The sequence below is a fragment of the Asterias rubens genome, chromosome 3, assembly GCF_902459465.1.
Source record: "Asterias rubens chromosome 3, eAstRub1.3, whole genome shotgun sequence".
In the NCBI taxonomy this organism is placed as follows: domain Eukaryota; kingdom Metazoa; phylum Echinodermata; class Asteroidea; order Forcipulatida; family Asteriidae; genus Asterias; species Asterias rubens.
In genome coordinates, this window is record NC_047064.1 from 7864427 (window position 1) to 7881405 (window position 16979).

The 16979-nt window shown below is 40.5% G+C and overlaps 1 protein-coding gene across 3 annotated transcripts in view; it reads right to left on the reverse strand.

Annotated features, from left to right (window-relative positions):
* The window catches only part of LOC117288075 (dymeclin-like), a 34001-nt gene extending 17877 nt beyond the window's left edge, over positions 1 to 16124 (reverse strand). The window contains exons 1-10 of one of the 3 annotated variants that reach the window (XM_033768773.1): positions 16013 to 16124; positions 12336 to 12629; positions 10833 to 10926; positions 9687 to 9935; positions 8334 to 8459; positions 7468 to 7604; positions 5876 to 6061; positions 3595 to 3779; positions 2224 to 2349; positions 497 to 610 (exon numbers count right to left, since the gene is read on the reverse strand). In XM_033768773.1, the coding sequence (XP_033624664.1) occupies positions 497 to 610; positions 2224 to 2349; positions 3595 to 3779; positions 5876 to 6061; positions 7468 to 7604; positions 8334 to 8459; positions 9687 to 9935; positions 10833 to 10926; positions 12336 to 12528 (1410 nt within the window). In that variant the 5' untranslated portion in view covers positions 12529 to 12629; positions 16013 to 16124. Of the gene's footprint in view, positions 1 to 496; positions 611 to 2223; positions 2350 to 3594; positions 3780 to 5875; positions 6062 to 7467; positions 7605 to 8333; positions 8460 to 9686; positions 9936 to 10832; positions 10927 to 12335; positions 12630 to 14240; positions 14336 to 14823; positions 14892 to 16012 lie in introns of those variants that run through there. The other 2 variants (XM_033768772.1, XM_033768771.1) reach the window with 2 other exon arrangements.
* Between the last annotated feature and the right edge of the window lie 855 nt (positions 16125 to 16979).

Below are 16979 nucleotides of genomic sequence, written 5' to 3' on the forward strand. Positions count from 1 at the left end.
TGTAGTACTTTCTGTGTGTAAACCAGAATCATGCAGGCTTCTAATACCGAATCATAACAAATTTACATCTGAATTTATATTAGGTGATCCAAGTCCAATTTTATAGAGCTGCATAAATACTGGGGAGGCCTAGCACCGGCTCCTGGCTGGAAGAGACCCAGAGGCCGTCCTCGATCATCCTGGGCCCAACAACTTGGCCGGCCTAGCGAAATTGACCACATGTGGCGTGAGGCTGGAGGACGTGGACACAGGAGATTGGTGCGACGGACCCTTGCTGTCTCTGCGGTCATATTGATGATAAATAATCGGGGTTGTTACCTTTTGTAGATCAAGTTTTTGGCTATGACATGAATCCCTACTTCCTAAAAAAAAGGTTCTCATACTTCAAAAACAATACCTTGCAGGAAAATACTGAATATCGAAGCTCCTTGAGCATCACTGAGTGACGGCTATGAGAGCTATATAAACGAAATTAAATTAATATTGGTGTACCTACCCTCATACCAGTCATGTTGTACTGAATTGTCCGGATACTGACGAGCACGATCAGACCACCAAGGGTTATTTCAGACAAAATTCTTTCAGTGTACCACGTGATGTTTTTCACGACCTGAACCAACAGAGAGAAAAAAGTGGAAAACAATGGGTCTTCATTTTAATTGATGTTGATTAAGGTCAGCATAAACAGAGTCTGTGGAGGGTGCTCGGAAGCAAGGACGCTCAGCGCAATACGGGATTGATCAAGAAAAAGATCAGGGACTCATCAGACTGACTGAAAACCAACAAGAGTGGAGCCAAATCATCAAGAGTGCAGTGTCACCCCAACAGCCGCAAAACCATAAGCCATTTTGAGATATTAAGGACACAGCACTACGACATAGGTTTGGTTAAATTTGTCAGTAGATACTCAAACCAAGTAGTGCAATACTAAAGCGTCCTCTATACCAAAAAAAGCTATGGGACATAACGATGAAGACTAACTGACTGAGCCATTGAGTTTGCTTCCACCATAGCAACTAACAAGCTACCGCCTTCATGTGGATGGATACTGAGTGATTGTTCATAATTTAATGTACATCCACAGCCCTGCTTTGATCATGTGGAAGTGTCGTGGCTGAGCGGTTAAGAGCACCAAATTCAAACTCTGGTTTTTCTGATCAGCAGAGTGTGGGTTCGAATCCCCAGCCGTGACACTTGTGTCCTTAAAGGAACACATTGCCTTGGATCGGAAGAGTTGGTCTTTGAAAAGTGTTTGAAACCGTTTGCTATGAAATGCATATGGTTAGATAGATATTTTAAAAGTAGAATATAATGATTCACACAAGTATCACTCGAAATTGCGTGGTTTTCTTTTTACCCCGTCGACTAACACGGTCGGCCATTTATGGGAGTCAAATTTTTGACTCCCATAAATGGCCGACCGTGTTAGTTCGTAAAGTAAAAGGAAAACCACGCAATTTCGAGGCAAAATTGTGTGGATCATTGTATTCTACTTTTAAAACATCCTTCTAACCATATGCATTTTATAACAAAGACCAACTCGACCGATCCAAGGCAACGTGTTCCTTTAAGCAAGACACTTAACCATTGTTTTGTCCTTCGGATTGGATGTAAAGCCGTTGGTTCAATGTGTTGTGTAATGCATGTAAAAGAACACAGTGCACTTTTCGAAAAGAGAATGGGTTCGCCCCGGTGTTCCTGGCTGTGGCTGCTGTATGCGCAGTAGCACCTTGTTAACCCTTATAAGGTGCTAAATAACTGGGTCTCAAAATTCATCACTGCAATTACCTATCTTTCTGAAAGTTTGTATATATTCAGCGCCTTGAGTACCTTGTTTGGTAGATACTGTGCGCTATATAAGACTTCAATGTTATTATTATTATTTTTTTTATGATGACACAGCTCCTTTGTTAAATGCACTCCAACATATTATATGTGGCATTCCCACACTGTACATGAGTTCTTATTACTGTAGGTTTTCCTGGCCAATTTTAATAAAATTTTACAACCAAGCTCATTCAATTTCACCAGTTTAGTAGTCATCACTGGTTAACTACGGTCACTCGAAGATCACACAAAATAAGCATACAACAAATTTTAAATACTCGAATGGCATGTTCAACCATTTTAACGTGAGGTTGGAGACTTGTAACTCCATAACCACCGGTTCGTTTCAAAACCAACCTTTTTCAAAAGAGATTTACACATTTTAGCAATTCTTACCAGTTCATGGACACTCTTGTTGAACGCATCGTCTTCACTGAGGATAAGGAGAACGATAAGAGCCATGTAGATATGATGGAAGTTACGATCCTGAGCGTAGTATAAAATCTTGAGAAGCGGTATCACCTGAAAAGGATAAAGGAGAACAAATAAACAAGCTGAGTTTACTGTTAAAGGCAGTGGACACTATTGGTAATTACTCAAAATAAGTATTAACACAAAACCTTTCTTTGTAACGAGTAATGGGGAGAGGTTGATGGTATAAAACAGTGTGAGAAACGGCTCCCTCTGAAGTGATGTACATGTAGTTTTCAAGAGAGAAGTTACTTTCCATGAATTTGATTTCGAGACCTCAGATTTAGAATTTGAGGTCTCGAAATCAAGCATCTGAAAGCCCACAACTTCGTGTGACAAGGGTGTTTTTCTTTCATTATTATCTCGCAACTTCAACGACCAATTGTGCTCAAGTTTTCACTGGTTTGTTATTATATGCATACGTGTATGTTGAAATACACCAAGTGAGAAGACTGGTCTTTGACAATTTCCAATAGTGTCTACTGTCTTTAATTGCCTCCAAACAAAAGGACTCCAAGAATGTTAATTCAGCCTTGCATGCTTCATTTTTGAAAGGGCAGGGGCACCAAGGCATTTACTCCTCGATTAAGAGCACCCTATGAGGAAACTGTAAATTTCAACTGGAGCATTTTAAGGGCACTAAGGCAATGACCAGAGGGCATTGAAGCAATTGCCTTTGTTGTTTCCGTGAAGAATCATGCCTTAACTGTATTGTTACATGTATATTAAGGGCAGAAAGAGTAGGCAACAAGTCCTCAAACGGCCGTTTAAAACCAGCAGGTCATGGCAGAGCCATGAAATTGGGCCCAGAACTTAAACAAACATTGGGGTGTTCATGGCCGAGAGGTTAAGAGCATCAAACTTAAGTTGTTGTGGCTAAGTCATCAGGGTGTGGGTTTGAATCCTGGTCAAGACACTTGTGTCCTTGAGCACTCAGGGGTAAAAAGAGTACCTGCGAGGGCAGAGATGGTTATTGTAATTGATTAAAGCTGAGTGTGCTACATACTTAGCAGCACAGGCTGTATACTCTCCAGGGAGCTGAGAAAGTTTAAGGAATTCAATAAATGGCCCGGTGAGAGTTAGGACTAGGCCTACCTTAGGACTACTCCCCAAGATATATCATAAACTTAAGGCTAGTTCTTAGTTAGGGTGAGTAACTCGTCCTTACTTGAGATAAGACTAGTCTTTACTCTTTGTGAAATCCACCCAAGGGGGTAATAATGCACGAGACCCATGAGCTGAGTGACGGATTTGAGCGAAATATAAAAAGCCACTTTTATTATCAAGTGAACCTACCAACTGGTCAATGTTTATTTTGGACAGGATGTAGGTTCTGAAGTTGAGATTCTGATGTAGGAGTGAGTAGAGGAGTAACGTAGCTTGATCCTCCTTCAGGTGATTGCAGAAAGCCTCGTACAGGTTGGCAAAGTTGGTCTTGAAGAGCGGCATGGTACCTCCTGGAGTCCCGGCTGAGCCACCGTCTGAGGAGAAAATAAGGACCACTTAAATGCACTGAACACTTTTGGTAATTAGTCAAAACAAATGGTAGCATAAAAACTTACTTGGTAAGGAGCAATGGAGAGCTGTTGATAATATAAAACATTGTGAGAAACGGCACCCTCTGAAGTAAAGTAGGTTTTGAGAGAGAGGTAAATTCTCACTCAAAAATTAAAAGACTTAAAGGCAGTGGACACTATTGGTAATTACTCAAAATAATTATCAGCATAAACCTCACTTGCTAAAGAGTAATGGGGAGAGGTTGATAGTATAAAATATTGTGAGGAATGGCTCCCTCTGAAGTGACATAGTTTTCAAGAAAGAAGTAACTTTCCACGAATTTGATTTCGAAACCTCTGAAAGCACACAACTACGTGTGACAGGGGTGTTTTTTTTCTTTCATAGTTATCTTGCAAATCGGACGACCAATCAAGCTCAAATTTTCACAGGTTTGTTATTTTATCTATTATGTTGAGATACACAAAGTGAGAAGACTGGTCTTTGACAATTACCAACAGTGTCCATTGTCTTTAAGGCATGAAGCTTTTTTTATACATCTGAAAGCACCCAAATGTATGCAACAAGGGTTTTGTTTTCTTTCCCTATAACCATGATAACTATAGAACATCAAGTTATAATTTTCACAGATTTATTATTGTATCCATGTTGGGATACACCAATACTGGTCTTTGCCAGTGCCATTAAAACTCATGGCACTTGCTTCCTGGTCAGTCGAGCGATCCAGTTCATCGGACCCAAGCTCTTGTGTTGTCAGCAGCTGAGTGTGGGTTTGAATCCCGGTCATGACACTTGTGCCCTTCAGCAAGGCACTTAACTAATATTGCTTCTTAAAAAGTTGGGAAGGCATAAGTAGTGCAATCTGCTCTACCAACCAGGCTCCTAGTGGATGATACCCATGCCTACATCCTTACAGACTGTGAAGAGGATAACCCTGTTTCGGACCAAGGCGTAGGTGGCTCCTAGTGGATGATACCCATGCCTACATCCTTACAGACTGTGAAGGGGGTAACCCTGTTTCAGCCCTAGGAGTAGGTGGCTCCTAGTGGATGATACCCATGCCTACATCCTTAGGGACTGTGAAGAGGATAACCCTGTTTCAGCCCTAGGAGTAGGTGGCTCCTAGTGGATGATACCCATGCCTACATCCTTAGGGACTGTGAAGAGGATAACCCTGTTTCGGCCCTAGGAGTAGGTGGCTCCTAGTGGATGATACCCATGCCTACATCCTTAGGGACTGTGAAGGGGTAACCCTGTTTCAATCCTAGGAGTAGGTGGCTCCTAGTGGATGATACCCATGCCAACATCCTTACAGACTGTGAAGGGGGTAACCCTGTTTCAGCCCTAGGAGTAGGTGGCTCCTAGTGGATGATACCCATGCCTACATCCTTACAGACTGTGAAGGGGTAACCCTGTTTCAGCCCCAGGAGTAGGTGGCTCCTAGTGGATGATACCCATGCCTACATCCTTAGGGACTGTGAAGGGGGTAACCCTGTTTCAGCCCCAGGAGTAGGTGGCTCCTAGTGGATGATACCCATGCCTACATTCTTACAGACTGTGAAGAGGATAACCCTGTTTCGGACCAAGGCGTAGGTGGCAACATGCCCCTGGTGACAGTTGATTTGGGTCGTAGCCCTCACCTTGAAGTAGCCGTCTGGGTCTTGTGATGCTAGGATTGAGGCTAGCAGGGATAATAGTTTGGGATGTAATTTTATGGAGCTGCTTAACAGATGATTTTGTGCTTTCTGTACGATTTCCATTTCATAGTGCCGCTAACTGTAAGCACACAAAAAGGAATGCTAACCTTCCAGTGCTAACTGCCCGAGATGAATGACGTCACAACGCAAATCCATGGTGAAAGCGCAAGCTGGTCGCCTAAATTTCTTGCTAAAAAATACGCTTACACCTTTTAGCAAATTTGTTGTGCTACAGTAAGCATGAAAGTTTGCTTACCGTTAAGCAGCACTATGAAATTGGGCAATGGTTCTATTGAGGCATCAATGGAATTTTTTTGGCTGCCAAAAAAGAAAGAATTCTGAGACCAGACAATAAAAAACCTTACCTTGTGAGTTTGAGAAGGTACAGAGCGCCATCCTGTAAGGGTTGTGTATGCCCTTCTCATAGGTGTAGTGATTAGTCAGAACCATCAGGAGTAACAGACTCTGATTGGCTAATAGACCCCTGTCCTCTTCCTCACCCTTGCTGGACTTGGAGCCGTAACCTAGGGTCAGGACGGCCCACAGACCGGCTGTGGATGGATACAAATACAAAAACATGAGAAAAGGTACAACAAAAACTTAGCCCTATGTAGGACTCTTCCTCTGTACACAGATACAGAGTCCTAACTATTAAGGCCCGTTTCTGGGGTGAAAATTTTTCAAAGCTTCATTACTCAAATCTTACCTGCAACAAGCCACTAAATTTAACAGATTCACATTCTATGGCGGCATACATTTTTCTGCGGTGGGTTTTGGCCCTCAAATATTCCTCACAAATCCGTCATTTTCGTGAAATAATGCAGCTCCCAACGTTAAAAAACTCCAGTTTTTATCGTTTTCTCACAGTGTTGTCTGTTGCCGTGCGTTTGCATATATACATTCGCGTGCAAGACGCATGATGCAAGACGCATGAATTCTTGGTCTCTGTATCTTGACTGCACAGCGTTAACACGCAAATGTAACGCGCGTCTGGCAGACTGTGAAAGTACGAACAAAAATGGGAATTCCTTAATGTTGGGAGCTGCATCATGAAAATGACGGATTTTTAAGAATATATGCACTCAAAACCCACCGCAGAAAAACATATTTGAGTTATGAAGCTAAACCAAGACTCAGCTCTATTGAGCCAATTCACCTAACATTATACATTGTGTAATAATAATAATACGGACATTTATATTGCGCGGTGACCAAAATTAATATACACTAGTGCGCATTACAGTAAATAAAATCAAATGCAGAGAAAAAAGAAATACAAATTCACAAACAGAGTAAGAATGAATTTATTGGGTGAAGTAAAACCAACGGGTTTTAAACTTTTGTTATCATCAACGATAGATCTTGGTTGCACCAGATAGATCTTGGTTGTAACACTTTGAGAGTAAGATTCCTCATGTTTTACTGTACATTTTACGTGAATCACATGTGGTCAGACCCACAACATTTCTATAGCCCTTTTCACACTACTCTAATTCCCCGAGGGGCAACCCAATTGCATAAAAGCCGACCCTTTCACACTCGGATCCCGTTACCCCTTATCTACCCAGGAAGATGGGCATATCCCAGGGAATTGCAACCCCTGCTCTTGAGTAGGGGTAAGCAGTAAAACCATGGGGTATTATTGAAATGTGCAACCAGAACCCCATGGAATAGGGACCTAGGCGGGGACAGTGTGAAAGTGGGCTGGGGTAACCCATTGGGGGAAAACCTCCTGGGGTCTCCCCAGGGATGTTCCACAGGGCTAAGAGATTCAGTATCAGAGCTTCCAATATCTGCACTTTGCAATCAGGAAGATTTTCTTTAGACTTGGAAAAATTGGTATGCCTGACCCAGTGGTAAGCCATTGTTACTCAGTCGTTCGTTCAAAAATCCCCCCTAATCTCACAACTCCTTGAAGAGGTTTTGGGAGGAATTCAGGAGGGTTGGGGCAGTATACCTGCTACAGCGGCTGTGATACCATACAGGAAGCTGGGAGAGGATTCATCATGGTGTTTCATTAACTCCACTGGACACTCCTCGTGCTTTGTGAAATGATCCAGCAAGACTTTCACCAAGATGTGGGCATCCTTTGCACTGTAGAGAGACAGAGAGAATAAAGCATAAGCATAGCCCTGTGCAGGTTTGACATTGTGCTCTTGTAAGGGCAAGAAAGTTTTTCCTTGGTAAAAAGCACATGTCAACATGACAAATGTAGATTTGTACTGAATTATTTCAAGGGGCACCATGGCAACTAGTATAGTCTTTCATAAATATGGTGGCATTATAGAATTGCCTGTTTTGTTTGGCTGATTTCAGACATTATTATATGTCCACCGTATCTCAAATTGGCCTATGGTAAAGGGCATGGGGAAAAATGCCTCTAGTAGTAGGACTATTCATGTAAATCTATATTTCCTCAACATCTTGGTATCATACTTCTTTAGGCCTGGGCCCAATTTCATGGCTCTGCTTACTGCCCATTTCTGCGCTAATGATCACCCTTCTCTGCTTACTGTGCATGCGCCAATTTTTTTTTATTTTTAGATTTTTCGCTAGATGGTAAGCGAAGAATGTGTAGTAACGTGGAGCACAAATGTGCAGAGGTGAAAAATCCCTGCTTACCCTTCAAATAAGCTTGACGAAACTGCAAAATTCTCTGTAAGCGCTCATTTTTTTGCTAAGGGTAAGCAGAGCCAAGCATTATGCCCAAGATCCTTTGATTTTAAAAGGGAAAGTGCACCAAGGCATTTTCTCTAAGTAAAGGCACAGATGCAAACATTTTGTATCAGGGATATAGTGTACAACAATCAGGCGTTATCTTACCAGTTGCCTTGCATCATGCAATCAAAGAAGAGCGTCTTATGTGCTATTCTAGGAATGAACATCTGAACTGACAGCATGATCAGAAGGGTGTTGATCGTCTCCAGATGAAGAACATAACTGAAGTTCCTGTAGTATAAATAAATAAGGGAACAGGGTAGCGACGACTTCTTTCACGGCCGTTTAAAACGGGCAGGGTAGTTGCTGTGTGATAAAGGCCTTAACCGAAGGCGAGGGCCTTTATCAAACGGCATCGACCCTGCAAGGTTTTAAACGGCCGTTAAAAAAGTCACCACTCTTTTATTCCCATTCATAAATACCTTTTTGATTAAAATGCGTAATAAAGTAAGAAACTCTGTAAAACTTATCGGTTTCCGACGTACTTAAGCTCAGTATGTACATGTAGGACGCCTATGTGTTGCATTGTTGTGACTGAGACGCCTTTTTCCCGACAGTTTCCGGTTCCGTTCATGCGCGTATAGTCTTGGTGCAACACGTTCTCGTTTTCCTTTCACACACAGCGCGGCCAACTTACCGACAGTGCCCGCATCACCCGTAACAAGAAACGTCTTGCACTCAGACTAGCGCTCACAACCGGTTATAAACACTGGTCATTATCAAAGGTTTAAACACCCCACGTGATGCGCTCTTCACCAATAGGAATAGCGAAACTGTCTGAGGTATTTATGAATGGTAAATAAATGATGGTAATGTCCATATTCTTTCTTTCTAGTGCAGCCATCATGATTGAAGATAACTGCACTGCCGGACACACCAGGGCGAACCCCTTCTCTTTGCGATAAGTGTGGGTCTGTGTTTTTTTTTTAAAGTGCATTGATAGTTTGCTAACAACACAAGGGACCTACAGCGTAACTTCCAACCTGAAGGACAAAGCCATGGTTAAGTGTCTTGCTTAAGGACACAATGTAATGACCGGGACTCGAACCCACAGTGTAATGATTAGATACACCTGAGCTCGAGTTTGGTGTTCTTACCGCTTTGCCATGACACCCTAATTCAGCGACACCTTATGACTGTTGACTTGACAGCAACAAGTTTGCATATAAATAGTTTGTAGGTAGGTCTGATCTGCCAAAGTTTACTGCATCCGTCAAGTTTGTCATTGTGAAAGGGGAATGTGGTGGCAAAATATACTGGTTCAATACAAACATAAACCTGCATGTTAAACTCCGCCAGTGTCAGGACTTTTGATTCTGTTCTTGTACAACAAACTTGGGTCCAGTAGAAAATTTTGAGCTACAAAGCCCTTCACTCCACTTGTTGATTTTTCTCCCAAATATGATCCCTGCTCTACAGGAATAAAAACTCCTTTAAAGCTTCAAATTTATATCTTACATGACAGGAACTTCCACCATCAAGGTCACCAACGAGTGTAAGAACTCCTCCAGCAGAGTCTCAATCGACCCGCTCTCTCCATCAATCCCCTCTAGGCCATCCTCCAAGAAGGCTGCCGTCCGGGCCGGGTTGGAGACAATCACAGACAGATGTTGGATGATGCGCCCCTCAGAAAGATTCTCAAGAAAGTACTTGAGGGCACTGCGTACGATGAAGAGAGCGTTGTACGTCTGCCAGATGAAGACATGGCTGTTTGAAGGAGATGGGATGGTTTGATTTCATGAGAAAACAAGAATGAAGTATAAAATGTTCTCACGGTCCCACCACTTCGCAATTACATAGTAAGTAACCCTGGACGATATCAGAATAATATCGCCAGGATATGATATTGAAGGCAGTGGACACTATTGGTAAATGTCAAAGACCAGTCGTCTCACTTGGTGTAAGCTCAACATATGCATAAAATACAAAACCTGTGAAAATTTGAGCTTGATTGGTCGTCTGAGTTGCGAGATAACTATGAAAGAAAAAAAACAGCCTTGTCACACAAAGTTGTGTGCTTTCAGATGCTTGATTTCGAGACCTCAAATTCTAAACTTAAGGTCTCAAGGTCAAATTCGTGGAAAGTTACATCTTTTACATTGGTTGACAAAGTTGCGAGATATGAATGAAATAAAAAACACCCTTGTCATACAAAGTTGTGTGCTTTCAGATGCTCGATTCTGAGGTCTCAAAATCAAATTCGTGAAAAATTGCTTCCTCCTTGAAAACAACATTCCTTTCAGAGGTAGACGATTCTCACAATGTCTTATACTTTCAACAGCTCCACATTACTGGTTACTAAATAAGGTTTTATGCGAATAAATATTTTGAGTAATTACAACATGTACCAATACTGTCCACTGCCTTTAAGGACAGTATCGTCAGTGTCGATGTTGGTTTTTGACAATATCGAAATAGTGTGAAAAGGCGATATTCTTAATAGACACTGTTCAACTGTTTGCTAAATAAATTATCTACATCTACAGTTACCGATCGAGTTCACTTACAGGCTTCATTGGTTTCATACCAGACATGTCTGCATTATACCAAACCCATTTAAGCATAAAAATTGTAAAGTTTCCTTTTCAAACATTCAGAACTCACTCTTCTTTCTGGGAGTACTCTTTCAGCTCTGCTGCCCTCTTTAGGAATACTTTGACCAATGTACAGAGGTTACCTGATTGCAGGTTGTTCTGGGCTGTAAGATGGGAAAGCAAATAAAACAAACAATGAAAGGATGCTGCTAAGCTTGTGCATAGGCCACGCTTACAAAAAAAGGCTGTCAATAATAAATAATGAATCAACTGAAATTATTAGTATTGTTTGAAGCTCTGCATTGTTTGGCGAAAATAAAATAAAACTAGAAATAAATAGTAAACTTGCGAGTACAACCATGTGCAAATCTCTTTTGACTGAGTGTTGGCTCTAAAAAGAGCTGGTTCGGTCTCAGAGCCAACAATCAGTCAAAAGAGATTTACACATGGTTGTACCCGCAAGTTTACTATTTATTTTATAGTTTCTTCTTATTACTGAAATTATACTTGTTACGATCTCTTTCAAAGTTTCTTTTTAAACTTTTCAAATACAATGCTCTCCAGGCACGCCCGCCTAAAAAAACAGACTTTGCACATGATATGACATGACACTGATGGATTAAGGAACACAGGTCTGCGTGTTGCTTTCGCATATTCTCGTACTGTTGTGGTAGGCCTTATGCACAATTATCTTGAAATTTCTGATTCCATCAGAAAGTCACGTCTCGTATGTGGGTTTGAGTCCCAGTCGGGGAACAATATTCCTGGAATATTTTTAGACAATGTACATTGTAGTATGGTACAAATTATATACAAATTGTAAAAACTTTGTAAATTTGAATGTTGTCAACCTTTTGGTTGTTTTTTATTCAGATTAAAATAAACCATTAATAAAATAAATAAATAATACACGCCTCTTAAAAAATTAATTTATTTATAAAAAGTAATTCACTTAATTCAATGTTTATTTGGCTCCACAAAAATCTTTCCTTTCAACATCATAATGTCAGGCCTGGAATTCCATCTGTGAGGCCATTTTATTTTTTTAAAAAGGGCACAGTTTGAAAAACCTAGGGTCTATGTGACACTTTGAAAGGGGCACTGGCAAATCAAAAGCAAACATAGTCCATAGCCTCCCTGTGCTTCCAGGCCCTGCCATGGCACAATGGCATGTTGACTTGCTTTCTCCAGTAAGCTTGGGCGATATCACGATTTAATCGAATATCGCGATACTAACTTGGAAACGATTTCGATATCGGATCGATTTGTTTTTTTATCGAAATATCGCAATATCGGGATGTATTTTCTAGATGAGACATCATGCACCCCATAGATTTGGAGTAAAACCAGAAGATTAGGTCATACATGTAAGAACAACTCGCTTATGCTGTGACTGTCTCTTCTACAACTTTCACTGGAAGTTTGAAGACTGATGATGTCAAATTTAACTAATCGCGATTATATCGAATATTGCGATATATTGTCGGCGCTATATCGTGAATAAAATAAATCGATATCGCCCAAGCTTATTCTCTAGTCATCATCAGGAGATTGGCGAAATAAATGTACCCACCAAGAGTTTTACACAAGTGTTGAATCGACTCCTCCAGAAGTCGTGCATCTGAGCTACTATGAGGAACGTTGAACGAGAACGACAGAAGTTGAGTCCAGAACGGATCGCTTTCCAAGATGGTTTCCTTGCCGACAAATCGCTGCAGGAACGGGTTGGTGTCAAGCTCACTGAAGCTACTGCTGTTGGCTCCCATGGTGTCAGTTTTTAATCGGAGACGTTGAAATTTGCCAGGGAGGGAATCTTCATCATCAGTGGTGTTATATTGTCCAGTTGTTAAACATATGTCGTAACCATCTATAATTTGGAAGACAAGTAAATCACGTTGATATGTTACAAAATTTTTATTTAGACTCTGCACAGCTCTCATGAGGTCCAATGTTAAAGGCAGTGGACACTATTGGTAATTAGTCAAAATAATTATCAGCATTAAACCTTTCTTGGTGACGAGTAATGGGGGAGAGGTTGATGGTATAAAACATTGTAAGAAACGGCTCCCTTTGAAGTGCCTTAGTTTTCGAGAAAGAAGTAGTTTTCCACGAATTTCATTTCGAGACCTCAGATTTAGAACTTGAGGTCTCGAAATCAACCATCTAAACGCACACAACTTCGTGTGACAAGGGTGTTTTTTTCTTTCATTATTATCTCACAACTCCGAGGACCAATTAAGCTCAAATTTTCACAGATTTGTTATTTTATACAATGTTGAGATACACCAACTGTGAAGGCTGGTCTTTGACAATTACCCATGGTGTCCATTGCCTTTAAAACAATTGGACAACATTGGTTGTCCGAGACCAGTATCAAGACATTTGACCCAACTAACATTTTTTGATGAAATAACAAACAGGCTGTGAGAACTGAAACTATTTTTTTCATTGGAGTCAAGAGAGGGTAAAAAACTTGATTTCACTTATTTTTTTTTTAAGATTGGGTTTTGGACTTCCGAGATCAAACCTTAGGGGGCATCTCTACTCAACGCAACTTCTATTCACTTAAGGTTGTTTCAGCGGAACAATTATTCTCTGCATTAACTTGTCCTAATTAGTGTCAAAATGCTCGAGATGTGGAAGCAGTCCAGTGTAATGTTGGCATTAAAATGGGGGTAACCGTACATGTGGAAACGATAGTGGAAGTCCTACATGTTGTAGTCTGCAGTAGTTGGCCTACAGGACACTTGAGTAAATACGTACTATATTTGTGCACACCCGTTTTCATCTTTCTTTTTAGCACAGGATATTCTACCATTCACATAATTAGGACAAAGTAAAGTAGATTTATGATTTGGTTTTTACGTAATGCAGGCAGCATACATATTATGTACATAAATTGTACCCCTAGAATAGTCTTATCAAATTAATAGGGTTCGGCCTATCGTCCGTGTGGAGACGATAGAGAAATATAATATGATGGTGTATCGCATTATCGCCAGACTGATTTTACTGTATGGCCAAAAGGCATCATGGGATGGAAAAAGGGGGCTTTGAAAGCCCCTTGGGCCTTATTCCATCCCACAGTGCGCAGTGCCTTTTTCGGCAATTCAGGCCAGCCAAATCAGTCAGGCGGTAATAAATTGTGATATTTTAAACCTACATACATGTAGTTAGTAGAAAGGGAAAAGTTTCCGTATGGCGCCACCACTTTTTCACTCAATATGAAATAAGATAGTATCTAATTTACCTCAATGAGATATCCTTTTTTGTAAAAAAGGGTGAAAAAGTGGTGGCGCCATACGGAAAGTTATCCGTAGAAAGTATAACTTGTGTGTAAACTGAACTTTGAAGGCAGTCAGATCATGAATGATGAAAGAAGCTTCCTCTTTCATTCAATTTTCAAATTTCATTGGACTTGACAGTCAGCCCAGAAAAACAAGTCAACAAGCTCAATGCAACTAGGAAAAATACTTACTACACACAACGTACAACCATGGAGTTAGAAATGGTACAACTAGAGTAGACTGACCCGATTGTGAAATTAAAAATGGAAAACAGAGCATGAGATGAGACACAGACAGCAGACAGATAGACAAGACATGGAATCTGGATGGACAGAGTCAGTCAAGCACTTATAATATTGGTTCCATATAATATTTAAGCAAGATGAGATGCTATGAGTATGAGCTGAGCCGAAAAAATCGAATAAGAAATACTTGTGGTGATTTCTTTTGTAAATAGTGACTTTATAATTTACGTTAATAATCAAGAAATTTCAAGCACCAATAAAAATAAATATATTTTAGTCTGGCGACTAAAAACTGAGGTCTAGGTGCAAGTATGTATCATTCATATTGAGGAAAACAATTTATTTACGTTTGGGTACCAGACACAGTCAATAAAAATGAGCGGGCACTAAAAAAAAGTCCCCTTCCAGTTTTCTCCTTAAATTATTGTAACAACAAATGGTAAAATGTACGCACAATGTTTCATACTTAATCTACAATTTCGAAAATAAGATAAGTTTTAAATGCCAAATGAATTGTCAACCTAATTACCTGACTGCACACGGAATCTTCAAGCGACACGTAGCACTTTCCACACACACAAAACTGTCGTCATGCGAAATGAAAATAGTCTGCCTTATAATAATTACTTCCGCTCGGGTCAAAGTTCAAGGCGAAAGGTTCACGAGACCGCGCGCGTGAATCACTACTCGTTGCGCTTGAATACTGTGAGGCCGAATAACCGGGCGATTTTTGATCTTCATCCTCAAACATTTTCCTGGGTTTTTCCTGAAGGATTCCTTTTTAGGAATCGATTTAGAAGAACAAAAATCCAAATTCAGGAACTACGACACTCCTGTGGTAATTTCGTATGGGGCGCCGTCTGTCAATTGTTGGCACTTTTATTTGTTTAGACATGTTTACAATGGTTTATAGCAATTCTGTAAACCATAGAAAGTGTTGCCAAATCCTTTTTATGATTGACATAATCATTACTATTTGTTGTGTGTAAGTTTATCATGGTTTACAAACCAACATGCAATAAACATTACAAATCATGGTTCATAAACCATGAAAATTTACACATAAAAACATGGTTACGTCGACCCAGGCCAATGCTTCAAAGGTAGCTGCCACATAGCAGCATGCAGCACAGGGATCTCCAAAATGACGTATGGTTTTCAAGGGCTTTTAATCGCAGATAATTTCGGGCAATTTTTGCATCCTCAAAACGTTTGATTCCCATTTTGAATCGATGTATAGAAGAAACAAAAATGGTTCTTCAAAAGAACTACGACAGTGGCAATTTTGATGTAGGGAGAACAAAATGCGATTGGGGATGGAAATTAAATTATTTCATGTAGGCGGGGCTTGAACATAAAATATGATTTCCTGATCCTAAAAAATGGTAGTCTAATTGTTTTCCTCAAGTGAAGTTGGTGACTATATAGATGCTCCAAATTCCACTGTTGCTGATTATGATGTTCAAGCAATGACCAGCAGCAGCCTAATAATCTACCCACGCAAATCTACCCACCGGTAAAGCTACGCCTTCACAAATTTCACAATGGCCATACCCAAAAGATCAATTAAACAACAACAAAGAATCTTTTAGGCAAACAATAATCAACTCTTTAGGCAAACAATAGTCAATGGCTGCATGCATTTTAGAACAAGGGACATTTAGTGAAAAACCCATGGCTTGATTAAATCCCAGTAAAATTAGTTTAAAGTTACTCACAATGCCTTTGGCTTCGACACCGCTTATCCTTGGGTCCGAGATTCCCGGGAGGATTTGCGTTGCTGATGGGCCTTAAAACACCCGCCGCCGGACCCCTACCCGTGCTAGACGGGTCGACACGACACAGCCTCAACGCTGGCCTAGCTGTCCGCTGGTTCACACCCAAACAGTACCCTTCTCAGCACCCGCAACGCAAATCTCAACCACAAAATAAAATTCCTTTGGTTTTATAGTGCACTCTACGAAACCCATTACAAAGCAGCCCAAATGCATGACGGGACATTCCAACCATAGCGAACCAAACAATTATTGCCCCTCCTATGTTATGCCTATAACAATGCACATTAACTATCAGCCATTTAAAGAAGTAGTTTTCCCACAAACTGTTACAACATGTACTTTGCACGTGTGTTTACTATACGCATTGCAGGCAAAGTCTGCCTCAATTGACGTCACAAAAGGGGTAGGCGGAGTCAGCCCCCAAACAACTTTAGATATTTTGTAAACATATAAATCGTGACAAACAATTACAACATTTTGTATTGTTCGTAAGCATATACTCTCTTATGTTTGAAAGAAAACAATTATATTTCCAGGTGACTTTAATCAGGACAGGCGCGGTTGTACGGGGGGGGGGGCGGCTTTAAGACAAAAGTAAAGGCAAACAAACAATTTCTTCCAACCCTTCAGTGCATGTTTAATGGGGACATAATCTCTGGGGACAGCTTTCCCTATGACTGCATCCAAACAAATCGCAAAGAGGAAGATAACATATTATAACAAACAGAAATTACCAATAATGTCCACTGCTTTTAAGGTTTAACAGTGTCGCAACAAATGTGCATTGAAATTGAAGATGGAAACTAAACATGTTAATAAATGAGGATGAGTCAAAATCTCCACTTCTTTCATTTTCCACAAATTTGATTTCGAGACCTCAAAATTAGATTTTGAGGTCTATCTTGAA